The sequence below is a fragment of the Parathielavia appendiculata genome (genome assembly GCF_033297405.1).
Source record: "Parathielavia appendiculata strain CBS 731.68 unplaced genomic scaffold N657scaffold_1, whole genome shotgun sequence".
In the NCBI taxonomy this organism is placed as follows: domain Eukaryota; kingdom Fungi; phylum Ascomycota; class Sordariomycetes; order Sordariales; family Chaetomiaceae; genus Parathielavia; species Parathielavia appendiculata.
The window spans coordinates 4,619,665-4,643,233 of NW_026944220.1; the positions used below are offsets into that span (position 1 = coordinate 4,619,665).

Genomic DNA, 23,569 nt, shown 5'->3' on the forward strand with positions numbered 1-23,569 from the left:
TTCGATCAGCTTGCCGAGTGGATTGGCCAAGACGAAGGCCGCCTGGAGGGTACTCCCGTAGCGCGCCTGAGGGCAGCCGTTTCCAACTGGATGCAAACACCGGAGAAGACAGAACCGGTTTTCTCGACTATAACGACCGACATGGGCTGGGCCAGAAATCATGCGGCAACACTTACCTCGAGATCAACTTCAGCTGGAGTACAAAGCCTTCAACTGCAGGAAAGCCCAGGTGTGCGTAAACCGTGGACTTGCCGATGATCATTCGCTTTTGTGCTCCTGAAGGCAAATGTGAGGTGAGCAAGATAACCTTGGTTCCAGATGCCATGAGACGCCCTTATTGTTGAAAAGACGGTCGAGTCCCTGGCTCATCGGCTGTTGTCGTTAGAATCGGCAGCCAATACACAATGCAGCCTTACGCTGTAGATAATGGAACACTGCGGTGTAGACGGCGGTATGTACGTATCTTCACTAAGTGAGGGGCAGAAGAGGAAGGCTTAAGCCAGGAAGATGAAATAATTAAGTTATCTCAAGCGATAAATAGCTTGACAAGTAGCGTGGTCATCTTTCTCAAACTAGATCCGCATTCAGCTCCCTGAGCTTGCTTCTTATTAGATTCGCTATCCTCAAGTTCTCGGCGGAAAAATGCTTCGACAAATGCAGAATGAAATTTAAAGGATCTGGTGAGACTAATACTGCCTACAGGGTGGGCTGAAAGCCCCCCTTTCCGTCGCTGGGATATTCGAACAACGGTAGCCCCCCGACAAACTCTGTCCACAACTTGTCCGACACAATAGGAGCAGTGATGTACTCGTTTGTCTCCGATTCCTGAACCGCCTTCAACATGTCAGGCAAGACATCGTCATATGCTTTGACCAAGGAGTCGTGAAACGTCGGCGTGATGGTGCGCTCCTCAGAAATATACCAGCTGAGGTCCGTCGCCAGGCACAACATCTCAAAGAGGTAAACAATCTTCGGGCAAACACCCGAATCTCTGGCTGCCTCGTAAGCCATACGATGGCCGATTGCCTCGATCAGGGGCCGGCAACGCGGGAGGATGTGTCGGTTGAAGTCCTGACCCCTGTGCTCCTCGTAACCGCCCAGCTCGGCAATTTTGGATCTGGTGCTCTTCATCATCATCCGTTCACGCTGTGCCAGTTTTGTGGATGGATCTCGCGGCTCCGGCAGGCTGTACTTGTCCCCGAGCAACTCAGAAGCAAGACCTGGTAAGAACTGTCAGACGGGGTTCAACAAGCGGGACCGGGGAAGACGCACGTATACACAACACGAGGATATCACCCTCCGCAATGTAGCTGCCCTGGAGACTGAGAGCCAGCTCGTTGACCTGGTTGTAAGGAAAAAGCCCCTGCCAACCGCATCGCTCCGAGAGTTCATTCAGGACGCGCGATGCTCGCGCGACGGTCGCCTTGAATAGTGTCCCAAGCGCATGTCGCACGGGAGTGCTATAGGCAGGACTCATGAACTCCTTCACTGTCCATCGGGCGTATGAATCGAGGACAGTTCCGTAGACCCAGCCATCCAGGATAGGTCGCTGCTGCGTGCTGAAGGACATGATTGGCACATGTCCGCGCCCGTGGGGAGCGGCGACCAGCCTTCTTTGGCTGTAAAGGGCAGTGATGCGGGTTCCCAATTTGATTGCTGGAATGCCCACAATCGAGAGCGCAAGTGTCCCGACGGAAACCCGCTGAATTTGTTTCAGAAAGTCGACTCGCTCATCCTTCGGCTTAGCGATGGATCCAAGGAGCGCATTCGGGGACAAACGGACATGGTCAAAGGTTGTGATGGCATGATCCAAGGGCTTCATGTTGGTCCCGGATCGCGTCGGCAGTGCCCGAGATGTGATGCCGCGCCTCATCTGGTTTGCATCGCACAGCCACACGACAAAGGGCTTGACCCCATGATCTTCTCCCGAAACCTTTAGCCGTGCAAACACAATCGCTACACGAGGAATGCCGGCGTTCGGTGTCGTTGGAGGCATGGCCTTTGCTGCCGCGGCGTTTGGAGTATGGAGATCAAAAGAGCCATCCGGCTGGAGGGTCGCTGTAGTCTCGAGGTTGCGTGCGTCCAATCCATGACCGACTTCCGTCAGCATGAACTCGCCGCAAATGTCAAAATTCAACAGTCCCTTAACAACACCGGATAGATCGGGCCTGGTCTCGACAAAGTTGCTGAGGGTCCCGACGCAGAGATTGATGTGGATTGTAGCAATGGTGAAGGCCGTCGGGTCACGGGCAGCAATCACTAACGTTTTTCTTCAACAACACAACACAATAACCGCTAGCTCGGAATATGGAGAGAGACTGACAGTCGAAGTGGAAATCCCAAAACTTCTTCGTCAGGTAACGGATATCGTCGACGGAAAGGCCTTGGTATCTCAGCTACCAATCATCAGATCAGATTTTGCTGAATGGAACCCACCGCTTTGTCGACAGATTGACTGCGCTCTTTTGTAGTGAAGGGCAATATAGTCGGGGGAGACAGGTTCATCTCTCTCCCTGGATTTGCTCCAGACGTCTTGCTCAAGCAATGGGCGAGAGAAGGACATGGTGGGGTGAGCTGCTGCGCCGGGCACGACGGCATTTCAAGGTCAGCACTGAATCCCCCGACTCAGGCGACGAGGCCTTGTACCCACATACACTTTTAAGCAAGACAGGAAATGTGCTTCGTCGATGTGGCTTAGGTGCAAAGGAAAGACAAGAGAAGAGAGGATATTTCTGGAGTGTTATACTTGCTTAAGGATAAACCGGGTTCATGAACATGGCTTTCGTTCTCTTCCCGAGGAGGAAGATTGCCTCTCGTCGACATTGCTTATTTTCTGCGGGTTTATTCTCTGACGTTGTAGCCCAAGCTGAATAAAAGCACCGTTAGTTTTTCGTGCCCAACTGAGCTGGATATGCAAGAGTGGAGCAACCCTGATCGATTGGCTAGAATACCGTTGTGGCCCCGCTGTGAACGTATTGATTGGCCATGATCAGCCCTTTTTTTCTCGCATTGGCCCAACCGTCCATTCGAGCGAGATCGTGAAGCTGAAGCTATTGGGCTCGTTAAAGTCCGCTGACGTGGCTAAGAGGCCAGGATCTCCCCGGAAAAGGAAAGAACCGAAGGATACTGTACAGCTGAAAATGTTGCCGTGTCTCGGAGACTCCCTTTGATGCTCAATGAAGCGTACCTACACTATCAGGCGTCTCCGATCCGAGGATAGGCGGAATCTCCCATTAACAACAACAGGATGTGTAAGCGACCTAATTCTCGATGGGGAAGGGTGATCGGCCATTCTTCTGGCAGCGCAACCGCAACTGACGCTTCGCCTCGCAGTAAATGTTATGATCATAGAGCACTCCATTTCGCTTGCAAGTGTTCGGTACCTAAACGAGGACTGCACTTTACAGGGCGCTTCCGTCCCTATTGGTGCCTTGAAACTGGACTGTAAGAATTATCACAGTTTAGCAGCTCAGAGCGGTATGTACAATACAGTTAGAATTAATGATGGTGATTTGGTTTTTTAGAAATATAGCAGAGAGTAACGTACATTACAAGCGAACGGCGCACAGAGAGGTGAGTGGCGCACTGATAAGGGCTAGTATGGAAATCTGGGCACAGCACTAACAGCTTATTCCCAGATTAATCCCGCTGTTAGTGTTGTGCCCGAATTTCCATACTGGCCCTTATCAGTGCGCCACTCGCCTATATGCTCCGCTCGCTTATAATGTACGTTATAAGTTAGGAGTTTCTATCTAGCGTATTTGGTAAGCGAGCGGGACATACAAGGGAGCGGGACACTCTCCACCACTCTCTTAACAATCCTCCTCATTTGCAATACAACAACACTATGAACCTACTAAAAATTGCTGGCGTCGCTTCGCTCGTCAGTCGCGCGGCCCTTCGCTACGCTACGGGGCGCTTCCTTCCTCTCTCTCGCTCCTGGCAATTTTCCTGTCCCTGCCGGAGGACAATCGGCTCATCAACTGTTCGTCCTGTATACTACTGTGTTCATTATGGGTGCGAGAGACGAAGCGCCAGAAACCTGTCCGTCGGCCAATGATTCCCGTATACTGCAATTGCATTGAATCGTATCTAATTCGACTGCCGCGGCGCAAGATGGACTGGGGCGGGAGTTGAAGGCGCGGCGGCCGCGCGGCGGGCGATCGCACTGGCTGCCGAAATAGCAGCATTCGACGCATGTTCCTGGTGTACCAAGTCAGCTAGTCAGCTTGGAGATGAAGAACGATAGAATGGAAACAATTGAATCGTAACTGATGCCCTCTGCTTGTCCCGGCAATCCAGGCACTTTCTGACAATCCTGCCGTTACCACGACGATCCAAAAACTGATCGATCGGCTGCTCAACGTTGCAGTCGCGACAAACTTTCCACTGCGCTTGAGGGACAGCGCCCTCCATAGTGACAGAATAACCAGTCCATAACGGAAATACTCTGAAACCAAGAAGGAAAGAAGCTGGAAAATGGGGGGTTGCAGGAGGGCAACATCGTAGGTCGTTGTTGACGATGTCGAGAGGCCATGTAAACAAAGTTGAGGACAGGAATTAGGTGGGTGCGGCTAGCTTCGCATGCAGGCGGCATTGGAAGGGCCAGCCTGCGACACAGCCGAATGAGGCAAGTAGTGGGGCGGCAAAGCTACGGACCAGTCCCCAGGGGCGGATAAGAGGGCTCCGCAATTCCTTATCAATTTCCGTCGACTTTCCCATAGTAATTTCCAAAAGTTTGGCAACAAAATTGTCCTCCGGACAGGATGATTGATTAGAGTAAAGCGGAAATAGTCTCGTCGTACAACCGCGGCTAGGTTCGGGGACGGGCCGCTGGCGAAGGTGTATTTTCGCATATACCTTTCTATATGCAATGACTGATGATTCGCCTAGAGAATGGACGGCCGGCCCTTTGTCACTCAAATGGTCCGCCGAACGGTACTCTTGAAGGAATTGCCATTCCCCCCAAGCGCCAAAAACACGTGTATGTCAAGTACCGCCTCTATAGCTGCGGAGCCGGGTCCTACAAAGGGTTGAGACGTCCTACGACGTCAGCCATGGCCTTTGAGAGCCGTATATACCCTGAGAGCCACCGTTGAAACCACAGCCCTGGTAGCAACTTTCCTGCCTCGTAATTTACCGCGGTAAAACTGCTCGCTAGGCTCATGAAGGGACGCCCAGCAGTCTGTTTTGTGGGGATGAAATGATGCCAGGTACGTGGTTTCTATGCAAACATGTGGCGGATGTCGAATTCATCCGCACTTACCGAAAATCCCTGCGTCGAAGGGAAGTTCGGAAGACTGCGCTAAGGGGTAAAATACTCGGTAACACTTCCAACGGCCCGACTCACTGCAACCATCCCGGCGGAGCGATCCTTGTTGGTGGGCTCTCTTAGGCGTCAGTTGAATGCCTCGACGACCGAACGAACCCCCTCTGCGCCGAGAATGCTCTCTCTCACCGACAAGATACTGTACCGAGGATACCGCTAATCCGATGTAGCGATGCTTACCCCTGTTCCGCAGTGCGGAGCCACGGTATATTTCATTCTCATCGTGTTGTTCAATATTCTCAGCCGTCTCAACCGTACAATTCAGGGCCTTGACCTCATGGCCGAACCAGGATTGCAAACCCGAGAAAGAACTTCAACGCACATGGCGATTTCTTTTGAATCGCTGCCGGCGTTTAGCCATGTGTTGGAACTCCGGGAGTTTTGGGAGTCTAGGCTTCTGGAAGTTAGGTTAGGGACTTCAACAAACGTATGTATCCCAACGCGTGTAGCGAGCTCAACCTCTGGGAGATCAGGACTTAGTGAACCAGGCTTCAATATCAATAGATTGTACCTCCCGAGCCCACTTGCAAAGGCACAGGGGACAAGATACATAAGGAGCTTCCTGGGGTAAGTTTTCCAACGTGATCCTCTTTTCGCAAATCTCTTACCCGTTATCTGCCAGTGCCTCGACCCTTTAAACTTTCCCCCTTACCTAATTAATCTACATACGCAGACGCAATGTGCGACTACTCAACGAAAGCACTTATGCGGCCGATTTCGGTGGACTGCCTGTAGTGGTGCAAACCAAACGTCACGCACTCTGGATATCGGCCAAACGAGCCTTGCGGTGCGTATTTACAATCCATCCAGCGTCCAATCTCACTTACAACCGGGCTTGAAAGTAAGGACAACATCACTCATAGATGAGTGCAAGCCGAAGGAGCGCCCCACCATGGGAAGATCTGATCATACGCCAGGCAGACCTCATCGGCACCCATCCGCGCAATTAACCGCGGTTGGAACGCATTAAGGAAGATCCGGACAACAGTGCGATTCATCTCCACGCTTTAGAAGATCGCCCCTATTGCGGAAGGTATAAAAGTCGAGCTTAAGAGTAACGGACAATCTAACAACTCTAATGCGTGGCGTCGCTGGTGTTGCGGTCAACATCTCTAGCGGCCGTTGTTAGCGTCATCCGTTGTGAATCCGTTTGGCGAAGAGTCTCGTGGCCCAGTCCCTGGTAGTTGTAACGCTGCGTTGATCTCCTAAGGCAAACACCACCGAGTAAGCCATATCAATCCCCGGCATATTTGGAAGGAAAACTTATGGTGTGGTGGTGGAGTGGTGTTGGGAGCCACTTCTAGCTCCGTAAGCTGTGGTTTCTTACAACAGTAACCCTTGCCGCTATGACTAAAAAGCCATTTCTGGCTCTATTTAAAGGGGTGATGCTTGCCAGGATCTTGTCGTAATACCTACCTAGGGCCAATCACTGGCGCACCAGAAGCGGCTTTCGAGAGCAGATTCCGCTGCACTGCAGCGTAGCTAGAAGTTCAACTTAATCAACCAACTATCAATTCAATTTCAACCAATCGATTCAAACCCCCAAGCCCTGTCAATTCAACCAATTCAACGTTCGGGCTTCCGGCGTTGTTAAAGTGGTGGGGCTGGATTATATGATAATCCGGTTCCGATAGTGTTTTGGTTCACCCTACGCCCTGACCGCGTCGGCTGCCCTGACCCCTGACCGCGTCGGCTGCCCTGACCCCTGACCGCGTCGGCTGCCCTGGCCCCTGACCGCGTTGGCTGCCCTGACCCCTGACATATTGGCCAAAGATGAGGGGTCGTGGGATCTGCGGTCGAAACTGATCCTCCCCCATCGTAATGTTTGATTCAGCCACTCAGATGCCTGCAAGCCAATCCCCCCTCCGACAATGTCATCGACCCCAAGCCTCCCTGATGATTATCCGCTGTTCAACGAGTGGGCGGATACTGAAGACAGCCCTTTTGGCCATGTCATGAACGAGCTTGAGCAGTATCTCGAGATACGGCCTGACAAGCGCATCAAGGATCCAATCGCGTGGTGGGTTGAAAGGAAGCAGGCCTTCCCACGCCTCAGCCGGCTGGCTCTAGACCTCCTGGCTGTTCCAGCGATGGCAGATCACTGCGAACGGCAGTTCAGTTTAGCCAAGCTATCAGTATCTACACAACGATGCCATCTCCAGGCCCGAACGCTTGAGTTTCTGCAACTGCTTCGGAGCTGGATCAAGCAGGGCGGTATCGTTCTAGGAGGCATTAGCTTACCTGCCCCCTGAGTCAATCGAACCCAAGGTCTTTGAGGGAATGAGGAATGAGTGGGCGGCGAAGGAGGCTGTTCCGGGACCAAACCTCCTTCTGGATCATGGCTCATGTTGAAGTGGCCATATGGTCACATGCCCACCATGTACTATCAACTTATCAATCAATCGCTCAATCAACCAATTTTGGCGGGTTTGGATCAACCAATTCAACTTTGAGGCCTCGGTTGGGTTGGTTGAACTGTTAGCTACGCTGCGCTGCAGTATAACAACCAGGTTCATAAAGACAGAAACAAGAGCATAATCATATCTCCAATCACTCGTCGTACTCAGGCACTACAGCCGCAAAGTACCTCATACCTGAACCAGAGCCAGAAGCAGAAACCCAGATACCAAGTCAGAAGCTCGAGTAAGACCGTTCGGAGTATGAGAAGCAGGCGCATAAGGACAATCCGATGCCCAGTGGTCTGGATCACCGCACCGCACGCAGACCCCAGTCTCCCGCCGAGCTTGTCGTTGTGCAGGCGTCGAACTAGGTGCGAAACGGATAGAACCTCCTGTCCGGATACGCGAGAGCTGGATTGCATCGTCATCCCGTATGTTCAAAGCGGAAATGTCCATCGGTTCACCGACTCTAGGGGCCGCAGGTTTTCCGAAGTTGCTGGGAGAATTTCCTTGGCCGGAGCCACCATATCCACCGAGCTTGTGCAGAGCCTTGACGAATCCTTCGTATGTAGTGGGAAGTTCCAGCTGTAGATCAAGTTTGGTCTTGAGCTTATCGTTGACACCGTTCCGTAGAATCGCGATGTTCGAATCGTCTGGCCACGAGTTGGCGTTTGCTTCGTAGAAATAGGCGTTCCAATCGAGAGAGATAGACTGAGAGAGAGTCGCCGCAAAGGGAAGAAAAAAAAGTGAAAAGGGAGAAAGGGGGAAAGGGGGGAAAATGAAAAAGAAATGGTACGACCCTACAAATAAAGTGCTCTAAATGCTAACGTCAAGTTACTGTATACTGGATATCGGATATCGAACAGAACAGGCAAAGCAATGCAAAGTTATCTATAAAATACTCTACTAAAGCCGTTGGAAAGGAGTTCCGTAGGCCAGTGGAGTCTCTGACCCTGTGCCTTGCGTTCCTTTTGCGTCTCCTATATAATACCAATAGTTATAATAAGAGAGAAGGTGACTCGACGAAGCGGGAGATGGGAAGGATAATCTTCCAATGCCTTTTTATATCGCAAGTTCAACTCGTCACATTAGGTGGACTTCTAACTTCGGACCTCATCCACCAAACGTGCCTTCAACCCCTAACAGGACCTTTCTCACGGACCCGGCCCCAAGTGGCAACTCCCTTCGGCTTGTTCTCCAACACGCCCTCAATCTCGTCCATAATCTCGGGCGTCAGCTTATCAATAACGTCCAACGCCTTAAGGTTATCCACGATCTGCTCAACCTTGGTAGCGCCCAGAATAACCGTGCTGACGTTCGGGTTCTTCGCAGCCCAGGCCAACGACAAATGCGTGACGGTCGCTCCCAAACGCTCGGCGATCTTGGTCAGCTTCTTGACCTTTTCCACTTTCGCCTTGCCCTCCTCGCTCTGCAGCATCTTGACGGTGTCCTCGAAGAAGGCCTTGTTGGTCGCGAAGCGCGACCCCTCGGGCACGCCCTCGTTGTACTTGCCCGTCAGGAAGCCGCTCGCAAGCGGGCTCCAGATGGTGGTGCCGTAGCCGTGTTGCCGGAACAGCGGCTCGTACTCGACCTCGAAGCGCTCGCGGTGCAGCGCGTTGTACTGCGGCTGCTCGACGACGGGCGCGATGAGGTTGTACTTTTCCGCGATGCCGATCGCCTCGGTGATCTGCGCCGCGCTCCATTCCGATGTGCCCCAGTAGTAGGCCAGGTTGAGATTGCGGATGCATTGCGTGAAGCCTGTGCCAGCAATGTCAGCTGTGAAATTCCTACTGGATGTGTCGAAAGGTTTTGCGAGGAAAATACACAGTCAGGCGAACACAAAGGGGTAAAGACAATCCACAGACAAAGAGATTGTCGTACCTTCGACAACCTCCTTCATGGGCGTGGCCGGGTCCGGACGGTGCGCAAAAACGACGTCGACGTAGGGGGTCTGGAGGCGGGCGAGCGAGGCCTTGAGACCCTCGACAATGTGCTTGCGGCTCAGGCCGCGGGTGTTGGGCTCCTTGCGGCCGGTGCCAAAGAAGATCTTGGTGGTGAGCACGTACTCGTCGCGCGGCCAGCCCAGCTCCTTGAGGGCGCGGCCCATCTCGACCTCGGACGCGCCGTTGGCGTAGGTCTCGGCCGTGTCAAAGGTTTGCTATGGACCTGTCAGTGTGACTTCGGGTTTGTAAGGGCCAAGAGTCATACAATGCCATGGTCCCAGGCAGCCTTGAGACACTCCTTCACAACATTGCCCTTCTGAGTGCCGCCGTAGGTGAGCCAGCCACCGAGCGAGAAGAGAGAAACCTGCAGACCCGTGTTGCCGAGGTAGCGGAACTTCATGTTCTTGGGCTCGTAGGCCGTGGGAACAATTGGGCCGTCAGACATGATGGGCGTCTTCTGGATGCGAATTGGGCCGGCTTTGATGAGGGAGGGGAACAACGGTGAGCTGCCGGGAGGAGGGAGCAGGGCGGGAGTCGCGGGATATGGTAACGTTTATTATGACGGCAGTCCCCTTGGCGGGAGAGCTTGCCTGGGCAACGGTGGGTCGATCTGCGAAATGGGCCGCCATCGCGATGCTTGTGACGACATGGAACCTGTATCCGCATCGGCCTTTCTGGGGTTCTCAATGCGGGGTTACGCGGAGATAGCAAGCAATGGCATCATCGAATGGGTTGAGCCGTTCTCAATTGATACGCCAGCCTAGCTAACAGGCGGAGAATACGAAAGCTGCTAAAAGACGAGCATCTTATCCGGTTTGTTTTTCCATGATTAGAAATTCTTTTTTTGCCCTTCTGTCAATTTCCTCAACCCCGCCCGGCGAGCTGTGGGGAGGAATGAGGGGCATTCAAACTAACGTTAGCGGGACCGGCAGTGTGGGTTTCTTCCGGGCCGCAATCCCTGGTTCGGAGGTCTCCGGCTCCGTTTCCGGCTCTTAATGTGACCTCCGGTCCGTCTGACGAACATTGCAGTTCCCCCAGTTTACAGTGGACCCAGAGGCGAGGATGGTACACGTGTACACGTGTGTAGCACCAAGCGTCAAGGTAAGGAGTGTCAGATCCTCGCACTGAAGTACAATTCCTGTACGAAATACATCGCTGTCATTGCAGGTTCCGGATTAGGGACTTCGAACCACTACACCCTACCTGTGTAACCCGAGCTTCGACATGACCTCGCCGAGGGATATGACAGATGGACGACATTGCGGACCGAGTGGAAACCAAATGGCTAGAGGAGGTCGCGAAATGCGTCAGTGGGCCCATCGTAATAAAACCTGGGAGCCTGAAAAGCCTTGGAGTCACGCTCGCTTTAACTGCGCCACTGCCCAGCCTCGCTGCTGTCAACATCATGATATTGGTGATGGAGTAGCAAGGTTCCCGGATCACCATAGGGTTGAATCCATCCGTGGGATGTTGATCGTGCAACACACAAGGCCGCAATACAAAAATGGCAGATTAAGCTCGAACTTGAGTGTCAGCGCTATGGCCGATCATTGTTGTGCGCGACGAAGGAGGCTTGCCTGGGCGCGGTGGTGTAGGATGCTTTTTAAGAGCTCCTAGTGTATGTCTTCTGCGGCGGGGAAAACTGACTCCTCCCGTCACGATGCCGCCGTCGAGGTGTTTCCGCACAAGGTTACTTGCTACTCAGGTATGTTGGAGAATAGTGGTTGGAATCTCAAATCCAGCTATATGACGGAAGAGGCCAGAGAGAGGTTGGATTCCCGGTGAGAGGATTGTGCTGCTCTGTGGGGTCATGGAGCGACTGCAGAGGGCTAGATTTGGAACCTGTTATCTTCTGCTACTAGCTTTGGCATATCTGTTGGGCGCTTCGCCCGAGATAGTCACGATTTGGGACATCGACGGTGAAACCTTCCTTGACATCGCCGCGAAAATTCGCCGATAGTTTGGATCTTGCTGCAGGCAACAGGTGTCTCAGACGACGTGTCAGGCGGCAGTCCAAGGCTGTCATCTGATCCCGCTGTAAGGCTGAATCCGACGCGACGGGTCAGCCTGCGCAGGCTTTCTCAGCAAAGTCCATATTCCAGGGTCCTGTACTTGATGCTACCCTGATTGGGCAACCTCAGGTAACCGCCACACCAGTACTTACGATACCTACCTGGGTATTTCAGTAACCTTGTTAGGTTCGTGAGCCAGGCTCGATATGGAGACAACTGAACAAGTCTGGTCTCAGTCGCCGGCCGATAGGCTGTCGGATACTGACTGGACCGATGAGGACTACCGTACCATAGGCATATGCCGTCTTGGGTGGAGTACCTTACAATCCTACCTACCCTACATCGCTGCATAAAGGTTAGCGATTTTGTCGGGCGCGTGGGATGACATCTGGCAAGGGATGCCGGAAAGTGCTTCTTGATAGTGCAGGACTGCCTGCAGTTCAAGCACAGCCTGCTGCTTTCTTGCAGTCCAACTGTGCGTCATGCTGTGATGTTGGTTAGCTGGGTGGGCAAAAGGGGAGGAAGGGGATGCCCGGGTGTGAATGGAAGCCAGGCAGTCAGGCGCTGAACGAGATTGGCGCCGGGCGAGTGTTAGCAACATCATGACATTGTAGGACAACCTTGGTCAGGAAAGCAACCAATGGCGTTGGGAACCCAAGAGAAACGGACGGCAGCCGGGAAGGCAAACCGTGAGGCCGAGAGAATGCGAATAGCTTCACTCATGCACAACACCACAGAACGCCAGGGTACAGGGGTGGAAGCATTACCGTCATAAACAAGCAAAAGCAGATATGTACAAACAGGACATATGTACAGAGGGTATCGGTAGGCCCAACCACCAACACCAAGCCTCCTGAACGCCACGCCAAGCCAAACGCCGTCAGTGCTAGCTCTCGGCCGCCCATTTGCGGCCCCTCGGTCTTGACCGGGCAGTCTCTGGCAAGGGCTTGTGTATCCTCTTGGTCGGCTCCAGCACCGGGCTCCCTCTTCTCCTCCTGTGCACCGTCGCCGGACTGCACTCTCTCTCCCTCCGGCTGAGCCTCGCACGCTGCGGGTGGCGCGGATCGCGGTGGGCAGTGAGTACCTGGTCGAGGTCGCGCTCCGACAGGGGATGATGTGGTCGCGATGGCGAGAGACTTCGGTGCCGGCGGTGCGCGAGGGGTGGTTTCATATCGAGGAAGAAGGACGCCGGATGCGCCTCGGGTTTGGGCGTTGGTGTCTCGGAGTCTGCGATGTCGGATGTGGTGAGAGATGTGATTCTCTTGGGTGATTCAGTTTGAGGAGTTGAGTCGTCGTCCTTCTCAACACCATTGGCGATTGTCTTGGAGATCGTCGCCGCTTTAGGTTCCCTGTGCTCGCAATCGCAGCGTCCAGGTGCCGCACAGCAATCCGGCTCGGATTCCGAGAAGGAGAGCGCGCGGGAGGGTGCCGAATGGCCAAAGTCGAAGGCATGGTGCGAGTCGTCAATCGGCGAGGCGATAGAAGAGTCGGAGCACATGGTCATCGACCGAGGGGACGCAGCAAGCACCTGCTTAGGGTAGCTCGGATACTCAAACGGCTCGTCCATGATGGGAACTTCCTCATCCTCAAAGAAGGAGCCGTGAGAGTCGGTCAGAGATGGAGCATTGCTATCCGTCTCCGAAACCGAGCCAGAATCGGATGGCTTATACCATGGGTGGTCCGATGGAAGATACGATGCGTAGTAGCGGACGAGTGAGTCCAGTGACTTGGTACGGAAGAGCTGGACGGCGTGCTGCCACTGCTCGGTACCGATGAGAGAAGGGTTGGCGATGATCTCGAATGCCGCCGACTCGAGAGTCTCATTTAACTCGCGCAAACGCTGCTGCTTGCGGTCGCTGAGGAGACGGTGGAACTCGCCAACGGAGGTGGCTTGTTGTGAAATCTCGTAGACATCGTGGTGGAACGCCTCGGGGTCGAGAATAGGTGAGGGGACCGTGTTGTACTGATCGTGCAGGGTGCCGAAGAGGTCGTCCTTCTTCAGCCCGAATTTCCAGAAGGGCCAGTTCCAACTCGAGTCGGCTGGATCGTCCATTCTCTGGCTGCCGGGTACAGTGGATGGGGGGTTCGAGGGAAAAGGCAGGGGTTAAGTCGGGCGAAGAGCGAAAGAGGAGACCAAGATCGAGAACCGGAGACTGGGAAACTTTCTGAGATCAAGACAGACGGACGTGGTGTTCGAAGCCATCTAAGCGAGGGGTATGCGACAGTACATCGTGATCGTTTATTCTGGGCTATCGATTAAGGGGGTTGTCTGGTGTTGTGGGTTTGCCAACTTGAGGGTGAGGTGAATGGCGATGAGTATTGATGAGACAGAGTGAGAGGGTCGTCATGGAAGGATCGTTCGCTCGGGGGCCTCGGGGGGCGACGGGGTGTTTGGAATTTGCGACAGAGCCACAGTGCAGGTTGGCTGAGGCCCAATGCGGGACTGAAAGCGGAACACAGCAATCTGTGGCACGCAAGTTCCGAGACGCTGCATGGCTCAGCCAATCGCTTGTGCCGGTCTCAAAGCAGACCGCCGTTCAAGTGGAGACTGCATGCAGCGCTAGTTTCATCTCGGCCAATCAACAAAGGACAGGTTGGATGCAGTTCTTCTTGCTTGCCCAACCAGCGCTGCGGCGCTGCCACCCTCGGGTGTCATCTTGGTCATTCCTCCATCCTGGCAAAACAAACCGGGCGATGGAATCACGCCTTCGCACCTGTCAAGATGCATCCCTCATCAATTCCCCATGGTCGGAGGAGTTTGTTCACGACCACAACACCACAAGATGCATTTGGCAGCAAGATACAATATTATGGTCAGACTACAAATAAGCTGCAGGAACGACAAGGACGCGGCCAGGTATCGACCAGAGATGGAACTCGCAGCGCTTGGCCTTCGCCCTCGGTTGGCCCGGCCCATCGGACGTTGCCCTTTTTGTGCTGCCTCGTGATGACGCCAGTGTTGCTCGCAAAGGGGGGGATGTGAGCATAGCCTAGAGGAGGTGTGATGTTAACGCTAGCTGCAACTCAGCGGCACAGCACCTTATCCGTCCATTCAGCCCTCGACTTCTGCATCCATCATCTCCTGCACATGCTGCGTTCTGGATACCACGGGCGCGCCAGACGGCAACAGCCGGCAGCATTGAGCCTCGCTGGCAGTTTGGCACACATCTTCTGTGGAAGGTAAACCAGCCACAGAGCCTCGCTGGAGAGGATCCGGTTCATGCGGAGGGATTTGGCGTCAGATTACTGATTCGACATGTCAACAGGACAGGCACTGCCCGGCTCTTATAGAGACGCAAGATGGCCCGCAGCCCGCCGACACCTGAACATCGCGAGTGACGGCTGTTCAAGATGACGGTATCATCTGCCTGGCTCAGCAGCTTGAAGTCGAGTGCAAGGCGCCGTCTTGTTTTCGCGCGAACAGCAGCCACAGCACATGCGGCGACGGCCCGGTGCCAGGCACCCACGGCCGGTTCTCTTCTGAGAACTTCGATGGCTGCGCTCCAATCATGGGCCGCCGAGTGAGGCTGATGCCCCATCAGCAGGGCTCCCTCCACGCTCCCCGCGCTCTCACCGGGGTCCATCTGACTCTCGGTTCAGTGGTCATTCTCTTCAAGACGACACTTCTTCAGCGCTAAACCAAGGGCATGCGCAACGGGAATTGCTTCTTGTTTTCCCTGTTTATCTGCCGCTGCGTCCCAGCTTCTTTTTTCTCGACATTTGCTTCCGTGGCTTCTCCTCTCGCCATGTCGCACTGCTGGTGAAATCTCGGCTGCCTCGCTTCCTTCGCCCGGCTCATTCTGCGCCGTGTTCTTGAGCACTGATCCTGACTTGTTTTCACCCCATTCTTAAACACACCTGTCCTGAATATTGGTTAACCTAAGCCTCGCTATGGGTGACGCAAGAGAGTACTCGGAGGTCTCCGAGGACCGGACGGAGCCGTTCTCGCAGACCGAGATCCAGGCCCGCCTGCAACGGTCTCGAATGGAGGAGTTCAACGCTATCAACAGCTCTGTCCCGCTGGACAAGTTGGTGGTGCCGCCGGATGACGATATACGCATTCTTATGAGGCCGCTGGCCCGGGACCGCAGTGTTCGCGAGGACCGCAATGTTATGCCTGTTGCCTTGCGTCCTGAGGTAGCAGAGGAGGAGATGACGACGCAGGAGGTCCTGGCCGTCCGCCAGACGGCCCATTCTGTCAGCTACACCATCAACATTCCGGACCCCCAGATTCCGGATCGCAGAGTCGTGTGCATCGTGTACTACGACCCGGCCAGCGACAATCAGATCCTCGTCAACCGGTCCAATGTGCCTTTCACCATCTCCCGGATTTCTGAGGAGCCTGAGGAGAGCCGCGGTGTGCAGTACACCATCAATCCAGACTTCCGCAAGGCCCTTGCCCCGGGTACGTGGCGGATCACCATGGACGGCACTGATCTGCTGGACTTCCGCCTCCTCGAGAGACCGCCGATGCGGCTGCGGCCGGTCACGAGCAACCCGCCTGTCCCATCGGGGCCGAGTGACGCGGTGAACTCGACTGGCAAAAGGTCCTTTGTTTCCGGCGATGACGATGGCAGTCCGGAGAAGAGGCGCCGGCCGTCCGGGGCCGACGGTGACAAGAAGGAGGACAGCGTCATCGTGTTCATCCCCCCAAACACAGCTTCCAAGGGCAAGGAGCTCGTGGCATCCACTGGTCATCCGTTCCTCGACCTGCAGCCCAACGAAACGCTTGAGATCGCACATGGCGGAGGAGTTGTCGGCTGTACCCTCACGATGCAAGACCGCATTGCATCGTCTACTCTGTCCAGCGTCTTCACCGCACAGCACTCGGCAATACCCGGCAGATCCGTTGTCGTCAAGGTTGTCAACACCACGTTGGCTCCGGGGCAGAAGGCCAACGAGGGCGCGTTGGCTAACAAGGTCATCTCGCAAGCCCAGACGTGGCTGCGTGAGGTGGAGAATCACTCCAAGCTCAGACACAAGAACATCGTGCATCTGTACGGCGGCGACGCCCGATTCCTCTCTCTGTACATGGAACCCGTCATGATCCCAAACCTGGCGGCCTGGAGGACGTCCGGAACCGACCTGTTTTCGGGTGATCGAACCGACGCTTTGCGTATACTGGAAGATGCCGCCGACGCACTGGAGTACCTCCACCGGCTCCGCTTAGAGCACAACGACATCCGGCCCGCAAACATTCTGTTTAGCCGGGAGCGAGGAGCCGTGCTGTGCGACCTGGGCCACTCGACCGAGAACGGCCAGCGCTCCCCGGGCGGCACCCCGTGGTATATGCCCCCCGAATACATCGGTCTGCGGCAACGAGGACCTCCGAGTGACGTCTGGGCCCTGGGCGTGGTTATGCTCTATGTTATGGGCAAGATGTCGCTGCCCGAGTCGCGCTCCAACCGCAAGCATCCGCGATATCTGTTCTGGACTATCGCACACGTACACGAGAAGTCGCCACAGCTGCAGGCTACCGCCATTGCGAGGATGCGGACGTGGTTGAACGAGATTACAGCCGTGCGGAACGGGCTTGATGTCCATGACAAGCTGGAACGGCTGGTGCACGGCATGCTGGCGCCGAATCCCAAGGAACGGCTGACCATGAAGGACATTGTCAGCCAGTTGTTTGCTGAGCAGGAGGGATGAGTCAGCACACAGCTCGGGAATATTAACACTGTCTGCGCAACCTATCCGGATGGTTTGCAAGTCGGTTGAGGAAGAGTTTTACCCGGAACCACAAGCTATCTCTGCATCCGAGGACCCAACCGGGTTTATCAAACGCACCGTCTATCATTAACATCTCCTCATAGACTCATGCCCAGCGCAAACACCATCGCAAGCGCCATAACCGACGACAGCGCTGCCGCATTCACCCCATTCACCGCCCCGGTACCGGTCTTGGCCGTACCGTTGGTACCATTAGCCGGAGCATTAGCTGCGGTCACAACAGGCACCACCGACAGCCCGGTACTATTCGCGCACGCATTCCCCTCCAACGCAGTCGCGTTCGCCGAAAACACAATATCCGCGCAGTTGTACAGTGCATTACCGTCGTCGCCGACCGTGACGACTTGCAGACTTGCCTGCGACCCGTCCGTCACAGGCAGGTCGGCGGGGAGCGCCAGTTTGGGAACGCACAGCGTGCCGTTGCCCGTCTCGTTCCAGAAGGGGTTGGTCAGCGTGTAGTTGAAGTTGGACACGTCCGAGCCGAGGCCCAGGTTGATGAAGATGTAGGTCCAGGGGTGGTGCAGGTCCAGCTTGAGGCTACCTCCCGAGAGTGGCCAGGGCGTGATGGGGCGGTCGGTTAGGTTGCCTGGTACGCCGGCGCCTGGAATACATTGGGATTAGTAATCATGGAGACTAAGCGGAGGGAGAGGTGGTTGGACATACAGGGTTGTAGCCACTGGGAGTAGCTGCTGTTTCGGCTGCTGCCGAGGGTGTTGGCGCGCATCGGCGGATATTCGATGCCGAAGTGGGCTTGTGTGACGCTCGCTGTTGCGAGGAGGAGGAGCGCGAGGGCGGCCATTTTTGGGCGTTGTTTTGGAAGAGTGATGGCAAAGGGATGAAAGGCGGACGAGGGGAAGATGGTAAGCTACACCGATCGGTAGTACGTCAGAGTAACGGTACGCGAAAGGCAAATCGGGCAAAGAGTTGGGTGTAAAGCTGCGGTCTGGGCGAAGCATACGTTCTTATACTATGCCGTGCCTCGTCTGGTCCCAGGACACATGGATGCTCTTAGCTCTCGCTTCCCAGCACAGACTCGGGAAGGCGGCTCTGCATGCATGGCTAGCTTAGCAGTGCCATCACCAATCAATCCCCAGCACACCGGCGGCGCCACCTGAGCCCATTGAGCAAGTTTACTTGGTTCCATCGCTTTGTTTCCCCGGTCCTTTGAAGAAAGCTTGTCGTTAGCGCGGCCCTCTTCCCAAGGCAGTGGGTTGATGTCTGGCATTCAACCCCGCCAGGCGTTGGGGCAGCGTCCAATCATGGTTTGGCTGCGCTTCTCGAAAGGGCAAGTGTGTGGGAGATGGGGGGACCGGGCCTTGGCGCCTGGTGAAAGAGGCGGGAAATTTGCTCAAATCGACGCAGGCTCACTTGAACCACCACCGTGTTCTTGGATTCTGGGGGGTTGGGTGTCTTTTTGTACCGGACTTTGTTGCTGTGTCACTTTTGATTGGTAGAAAGTGCTGTTTTGCTGCTTTCTTAACAATCTGATATAGTTACTGTGATATGAACGGGATGAAACAATGTGGTAGAAGTTCTTGGTTAAGAGTTCAGGTAACCCTAACCCCGGCTGCCCATCTGTATGGTTCGCGAGGCACTTTTTTTTCTTCCCATTTGCCTTGTTTTTCCTTTTCCATCCCTGAGACCGATTTCAATACCTCCTCAACAGGAAATTGTTTCGTTATGAAATCGGCCAGCTTCATACATTAAGCCATCTTTCGCCGTCAACAGGGAGTGGAGATGGAGCGAGATGTGTGTGCGCCGAATCTCACCGCCGGCACTGAGGCTGCTTGTTGGCAACCCTGACCGCATTGAAGGTTTGCCCAATTCACATCGATATCATTTCGTGAAGCCAAATCTGCGTGTAGGATGTCAAGTTAGCATGTCACATGAGAAGATGCGCTCGACCGTGCTGGCAAACACCGAGGGATGCTCGCATTGCCTTGAGCTTGCACAGATGGTCGGGAGGATCTTGTCTCACATGGCGGATTCCCTTGACAAAGAAGTCCTCGCAAGGTTGGAAGGTTTGGGATGATAACGATGACAGCGGCCCCAAACCCAAAATAGTCGAGCTTCCCCAGCTCCAGCCTCCCGTCCTGCTGAAACGACGAGGACGCAAAGGGTGAATGGCCCCTGAAACGGCACCGGGCTTGGCAGGGGAAGCACGACAACAACCCTGTGGGCAACACCCGCGGTCGGATCGCCGGATCTTTGATCGGAGCGGCAAAGTTTCCATGCAATTCATTTTGCGGGCCCAGCGCCGGGTCTCAGATGCGACTGATCGACGCTGACCCCAGCAGAATCCATAGAGTCCCGGTTATCACTCGCAATTATGGTTCGCTCAACGTCTTTGTTGCATTGTCTCTGCTGCCGATCAAAGTTACCGGCGTTAGTCTACTGGTGTCTCGACTATGTTTCCACATCCTTGGACCAGATACCAAGACTAGGTGTCGGGTGCGAGCATCTCGACTTTATTTTTAGAGTTATTCGAAACTTAAATATGCCGTCTCCTTCACTTCAGATGGCTTCCAGATTGTTCCACTGCATCACCATTTCCATCTCTTGAGGTTCTTTTTCTCCGCGTCTGCTGGTTAGACTTCTTTGAGCTGGCACTCGATTCTATTCTTTGGTTCCCCACTACCTCCCAAGAACCCCAGAATGGCACCCCTCTCCTGGCGGCAGGCCGTCGTGGCCGCGCTCTTCTTCAGCGCCGCACACACGGCGCATGTCCGACCCAGACAGATCCTCGTTCCGGTCGGCAACGTTCAAGGTGTTGGCGCAGGCCAGAACCAAGCCCTCCTGGCCCAGCTGCAGGAAATTATCCAAGGCCTGCTCAGCGGGAATCTCAACCTTGGAGGGGCCCTTCCGGGGGTCACCACGACAGAAGCCGCTACGGCGGTGGCTACGGAGACTGCCGCGGCCGAAACAACCGCCGCCGAGGTGGCCGAGCCCGCCGAAGGTGCGGCTACGGAGACCGCTGCCGCTCAGACGGCGACTGAGACAGCTACAGAAACCGTCGCCGAGACTACTGCCGAGGCGACTGCTGAGACAACCGCCGCCGAAACCGCCGCCGAAACTACCGCGGAAGCCACTGCCGAGACGACGACCGTTGAGACCGCTGAGACCGCCATCGAACCCGCAACCGAGACAGCCGCCGCGGAGACGACCACAGCCGTCGAGACGACAACAGCTGCCGAAGAAGCTACCGCCAGCGCTACCGAGACTGCCACAGCCACAGTCGGCAACAACGGCACCGACAACAACGCTGGCCGCGGCAAGGGCAAGGGTAAGGGCAAAGAAAACGGCAACGGCCGCGCTAAGGGGAACGGCAAAGGAAAAGGAAAAGGCAACGCCCTCAACCTGCAGGACCTCCTCAACTTGCTCACCGGCGCCGCAGGCAACGGAACAGGCAACGCACTCAACCTTGAGACACTCCTGCAGCTCCTTACTGGTGAGGGCCAGGGTCAGGGCCAGGCACAGAACAACGGTGCGGTCCCTGTCCCCCAGCTGGAGGCTATCCTGCGGCAGATTGAACAGGCGCAGCGGCAGGCTCAGGAGGCGGAAGGGGAAGGTCGGGGTAAGGGGAAGGGGAAGGGGAAGGGGAAAGGAAAGGGGAGAGGGGATGATAGCGATGATGAGCAGGAGGATGGGGAGGATGATACGGGCGGGAGGGTGGTGGTGGTGCCGCGGCGGTTGAGGAGGAGGGCTTCTCGGGGGAGGTTACAACGTCCCACAAGGGGAGGGAAGTGAGGGTGGTCACCTGCTAAGCAACCATAGGGGCGGTGATTGATACATCGTGGCGTGGTTAAGGTCGCAGTAGAGGTTTTCTGCCTAGGAAGACCCAGGATTCTCTTGGCTTGGTTGTAACACGGCCGGATTGGGGATCTATTGAGGTGGCTTGATGTTATTTCATAAGTTGTCACTCTTCTGTATGATAGATTCTCAGAAGGCCGGATTGTATTCTCGGCGCAGGGCGTTCATCGGGCTTGGTCCCTTGATGACACCATGCCGGAGCTAGGCTCTGCTGCTTTCCCGCGAAGACGCGGACAAGAGAGAGTGAGACAGAGAAATTTCCGATGTATTCCTCCTCAAGTCCGCGGCAGGCGACCCCTGGTGACCCAATACACGTTATAATTCACCGCATGCGCGTCATAAAAAGGCGCCAGCCTCACCGTCTTCCCGTCGGCGCTGGCCGTGAACTCCAGCCCCTGGATACGGTGCAACGAGTCAAGCGCCAGCGTCGGCATCGACGATAGCGAGTTGTTGCCGTAGTCACCAGACAGAATAACCGGACCGTAGGCCACAGCCGCCACGCCGGGATTGTCATTTGCCGGCACCGTCCGTAGTGTCATGGGCAGCCGCACCGTGACCGTGTCGCCCGCTTTCCACGCGCGGCCGGATATCACCGCATACGACCCTGGCACGACACGGATACCGGAGTTCTTGCCGTTAATGATAATCTCACCTTTAGAAGTTGTCCAAGACGGGATCCGGATTAGCATGTCCCACGGCTGGTTGGTGCCGGAGCCGCTGACTGTCAGGGTTGTGGTGTCACCCACCGGGAATGCGGTGGTCTGGGTGATCGTGGCACCGCGCTCTGCCCACCTCAGGATTGATGGGGTGAACAGGTTCACAAACAACCGCGACTGGTCGTGGAAGTAGATCGAGTCCATCAGCTTGGTGTTCGTTTCCAGCGCCGTGCCCTGGCAGCACCAGAACGAGTCATAGTCGGTGCTCCACGTTCCGCCACCCCACGCCGGGCCAACACCACGTCGGCCGCCCGAGTTGAGCGGAGTGAAGTAGGTGACGTGACCATGGCTGTCAGCCGGATTCTGCTGTCCGAGGAGGTGATTGATCAGGGCGCGCTCGTAGAAGTCAAAGTAGGCCGCGCTGTCAGGATTGAGAGTCCAGAGCTCGCGTGTCAGCTTCAGCATGTTGTACGTGTTGCAGGCCTCGGCCGTGTCCTTCGTGAGGTACTGGGAGATGGCGTTGGGCGGGCGGAAGTGCTCCGCCTGGCTGTTCCCGCCAATGGCGTAGCTGTGTGCTGCGACGGTGATGTTCCAGGCGTTTCTGGCAATGTCCCAGTAGCGTATGGTCCCCGTGCCCTTGTACTCGAGGGCCGCTCCTATCCACTTGGGTACTTGGGTGTTGGCGTGCAGCCCGTTGAGTTTGTCTTGGTTGGATGCCAGCGGGTCAAACACGGCGGCATGATCAAATCGCTGCGCGACGGTGAGCCAACGCTTGTCGCCCGTCTGTCGGTACAGGTCGGCCAGAACTTCGTTCATACCACCAAACTCGGTACCAAGCATCGCCTGCATCTGGCCGTAGCTCAGCCGGCTGGTGCGGGTGTCAACCCATCCGGCCAGCGCCAGAAGGACGTCGCGAGCCTTGGTGTCGCCAATGTGGCGCCAGACATCAAGTAGACCCGCCATGGTCTTGTGGACGGCGTAGTATGGAACATTGCCATTGCTCAAGGTGCGTGCTTCGAGCGCGGTGAACTCGGACTCGGGGAAGCCGGAGAGGTAGCCGGCGCCAAACCCGGCGGCCTTGTTGTTGGCCTGGCACTTGGCGAGCTCGGCGACGAGGTAGGTCGCTCGGTCGCGGCAGAGGGTGTCCCGAAGCGAGGCGTAGCAGTGTGCCCAGGCCGTGAGGTAGTGGCCTTGGGCGTGCGTCCGGAAGGGGAAGTTTGGGGCATCCCATCCGCCGTTTGGAGTGGCTCCCTTAGTCGACAGGCCGTGGGTGGCCCGGAAGTTGTAGAGAAGGCGTTCGAGATCGACCCATTTCAGGTAGTTGACGGTCCGCTTCTGGTTGTCCATCCATCTGCTGTCGGTCAGGGACACGGCGCTCAGATTGAAGGGGGAAACCAGAGTGCTAGCTTCGGTGGCTGCTGGCGCGGCCTGGGCCACCGTGGGTAAGACCGTCATAAACAGGCCCAGGAGCGCGCCTTGGATACTGGAAAGCAGCATCTTGTGTTGTGCTCCCGGAAGTTGTTGAGGCTGCACTTCGTTGAGGATGACACCAAGGTGTAAAGAGTTCAAACATCCCACTGCCAATGACAATGTCTTCGGCGCAAAGGTTGGGCCATCGAGGCGATTTGAGGGGGCTTTATAGTATTCTGGCTATGGCGAGGCGTGGCGTACAATCCCCGCGCATCTTGAG

The 23,569-nt window shown here is 55.5% G+C and overlaps 11 protein-coding genes across 11 annotated transcripts; 4 read left to right on the plus strand and 7 right to left on the minus strand.

Moving 5' to 3' along the window:
• Window positions 1-646: 646 nt before the first annotated feature.
• On the minus strand, window positions 647-2,771 carry N657DRAFT_90700 (uncharacterized protein). Its single transcript, XM_062797582.1, has 6 exons — window positions 2,751-2,771; window positions 2,437-2,574; window positions 2,324-2,383; window positions 1,784-2,259; window positions 1,273-1,729; window positions 647-1,220 (listed from the first exon to the last, which is right to left on the minus strand). Exons 2-6 carry the CDS (start codon window positions 2,561-2,563, stop codon window positions 697-699), a joined length of 1,644 nt encoding a protein of 547 aa, XP_062653451.1. The 5' UTR covers window positions 2,564-2,574; window positions 2,751-2,771; the 3' UTR covers window positions 647-696.
• Window positions 2,772-3,636: 865 nt separating this feature from the next.
• On the plus strand, window positions 3,637-4,084 carry N657DRAFT_640349 (uncharacterized protein). Its single transcript, XM_062791948.1, has one exon. The coding sequence runs from the start codon at window positions 3,848-3,850 to the stop codon at window positions 4,058-4,060; it is 213 nt and encodes a 70-aa protein (XP_062653452.1). The 5' UTR covers window positions 3,637-3,847; the 3' UTR covers window positions 4,061-4,084.
• Window positions 3,918-4,457, minus strand: N657DRAFT_640351 (uncharacterized protein). The gene is made up of 2 exons (XM_062791949.1): window positions 4,144-4,457; window positions 3,918-4,101 (listed from the first exon to the last, which is right to left on the minus strand). The coding sequence occupies exon 1, from the start codon at window positions 4,414-4,416 to the stop codon at window positions 4,225-4,227; it is 192 nt and encodes a 63-aa protein (XP_062653453.1). The 5' UTR covers window positions 4,417-4,457; the 3' UTR covers window positions 3,918-4,101; window positions 4,144-4,224.
• Window positions 4,458-5,192: 735 nt separating this feature from the next.
• On the plus strand, window positions 5,193-5,958 carry N657DRAFT_90783 (uncharacterized protein). Its single transcript, XM_062797584.1, has one exon. The coding sequence runs from the start codon at window positions 5,502-5,504 to the stop codon at window positions 5,898-5,900; it is 399 nt and encodes a 132-aa protein (XP_062653454.1). The 5' UTR covers window positions 5,193-5,501; the 3' UTR covers window positions 5,901-5,958.
• A 2,813-nt stretch (window positions 5,959-8,771) lies between these two features.
• Window positions 8,772-10,508, minus strand: N657DRAFT_640355 (Aldo/keto reductase). The gene is made up of 3 exons (XM_062791950.1): window positions 9,937-10,508; window positions 9,610-9,886; window positions 8,772-9,486 (listed from the first exon to the last, which is right to left on the minus strand). Exons 1-3 carry the CDS (start codon window positions 10,114-10,116, stop codon window positions 8,861-8,863), a joined length of 1,083 nt encoding a protein of 360 aa, XP_062653455.1. The 5' UTR covers window positions 10,117-10,508; the 3' UTR covers window positions 8,772-8,860.
• Window positions 10,509-12,305: 1,797 nt separating this feature from the next.
• Window positions 12,306-13,965, minus strand: N657DRAFT_640357 (uncharacterized protein). The gene has a single exon (XM_062791951.1). The coding sequence runs from the start codon at window positions 13,734-13,736 to the stop codon at window positions 12,570-12,572; it is 1,167 nt and encodes a 388-aa protein (XP_062653456.1). The 5' UTR covers window positions 13,737-13,965; the 3' UTR covers window positions 12,306-12,569.
• Window positions 13,966-15,574: 1,609 nt separating this feature from the next.
• On the plus strand, window positions 15,575-17,332 carry N657DRAFT_677269 (kinase-like protein; the record flags this gene model as incomplete). The annotated part of the gene is made up of 1 exon (XM_062795975.1): window positions 15,575-17,332. The coding sequence occupies one exon, from the start codon at window positions 15,575-15,577 to the stop codon at window positions 17,330-17,332; it is 1,758 nt and encodes a 585-aa protein (XP_062653457.1).
• Window positions 17,333-17,490: 158 nt separating this feature from the next.
• Window positions 17,491-18,212, minus strand: N657DRAFT_630523 (uncharacterized protein; the record flags this gene model as incomplete). The annotated part of the gene is made up of 2 exons (XM_062790983.1): window positions 17,491-18,014; window positions 18,077-18,212. 2 exons carry the CDS (start codon window positions 18,210-18,212, stop codon window positions 17,491-17,493), a joined length of 660 nt encoding a protein of 219 aa, XP_062653458.1.
• Window positions 18,213-19,207: 995 nt separating this feature from the next.
• On the minus strand, window positions 19,208-19,851 carry N657DRAFT_90932 (uncharacterized protein). The gene has a single exon (XM_062797585.1). The coding sequence runs from the start codon at window positions 19,653-19,655 to the stop codon at window positions 19,296-19,298; it is 360 nt and encodes a 119-aa protein (XP_062653459.1). The 5' UTR covers window positions 19,656-19,851; the 3' UTR covers window positions 19,208-19,295.
• Window positions 19,852-19,897: 46 nt separating this feature from the next.
• On the plus strand, window positions 19,898-21,428 carry N657DRAFT_668612 (uncharacterized protein; the record flags this gene model as incomplete). Its single annotated transcript, XM_062795451.1, has 2 exons — window positions 19,898-20,987; window positions 21,349-21,428. The coding sequence occupies exons 1-2, from the start codon at window positions 20,069-20,071 to the stop codon at window positions 21,426-21,428; spliced, it is 999 nt and encodes a 332-aa protein (XP_062653460.1). The 5' UTR covers window positions 19,898-20,068.
• A 70-nt stretch (window positions 21,429-21,498) lies between these two features.
• N657DRAFT_561847 (DUF1680-domain-containing protein) lies at window positions 21,499-23,334 on the minus strand (the record flags this gene model as incomplete). The annotated part of the gene is made up of 1 exon (XM_062788086.1): window positions 21,499-23,334. One exon carries the CDS (start codon window positions 23,332-23,334, stop codon window positions 21,499-21,501), a length of 1,836 nt encoding a protein of 611 aa, XP_062653461.1.
• Between the last annotated feature and the right edge of the window lie 235 nt (window positions 23,335-23,569).

What these genes read in the sequence shown, in the direction of transcription:
- N657DRAFT_90700 (XM_062797582.1), bottom strand. Translation starts at nt 2,563, where the DNA reads ATGTCCTTCTCTCGCCCATTGCTTGAGCAAGACGTCTGGAGCAAATCC. An exon ending in TTGGGATTTCCACTTCGACT is followed by an intron (nt 2,260 to 2,323) that starts GTCAGTCTCTCT and finishes GAAAAACGTTAG; the next exon opens with TGATTGCTGCCCGTGACCCG. An exon ending in TATCCTCGTGTTGTGTATAC is followed by an intron (nt 1,221 to 1,272) that starts GTGCGTCTTCCC and finishes AGTTCTTACCAG; the next exon opens with GTCTTGCTTCTGAGTTGCTC.
- N657DRAFT_640349 (XM_062791948.1), top strand. Translation starts at nt 3,848, where the DNA reads ATGAACCTACTAAAAATTGCTGGCGTCGCTTCGCTCGTCAGTCGCGCG.
- N657DRAFT_640351 (XM_062791949.1), bottom strand. Translation starts at nt 4,416, where the DNA reads ATGGAGGGCGCTGTCCCTCAAGCGCAGTGGAAAGTTTGTCGCGACTGC.
- N657DRAFT_90783 (XM_062797584.1), top strand. Translation starts at nt 5,502, where the DNA reads ATGCTTACCCCTGTTCCGCAGTGCGGAGCCACGGTATATTTCATTCTC.
- N657DRAFT_640355 (XM_062791950.1), bottom strand. Translation starts at nt 10,116, where the DNA reads ATGTCTGACGGCCCAATTGTTCCCACGGCCTACGAGCCCAAGAACATG. An exon ending in CTGCCTGGGACCATGGCATT is followed by an intron (nt 9,887 to 9,936) that starts GTATGACTCTTG and finishes ACAGGTCCATAG; the next exon opens with CAAACCTTTGACACGGCCGA. An exon ending in CATGAAGGAGGTTGTCGAAG is followed by an intron (nt 9,487 to 9,609) that starts GTACGACAATCT and finishes TTGCTGGCACAG; the next exon opens with GCTTCACGCAATGCATCCGC.
- N657DRAFT_640357 (XM_062791951.1), bottom strand. Translation starts at nt 13,736, where the DNA reads ATGGACGATCCAGCCGACTCGAGTTGGAACTGGCCCTTCTGGAAATTC.
- N657DRAFT_90932 (XM_062797585.1), bottom strand. Translation starts at nt 19,655, where the DNA reads ATGAATTGCATGGAAACTTTGCCGCTCCGATCAAAGATCCGGCGATCC.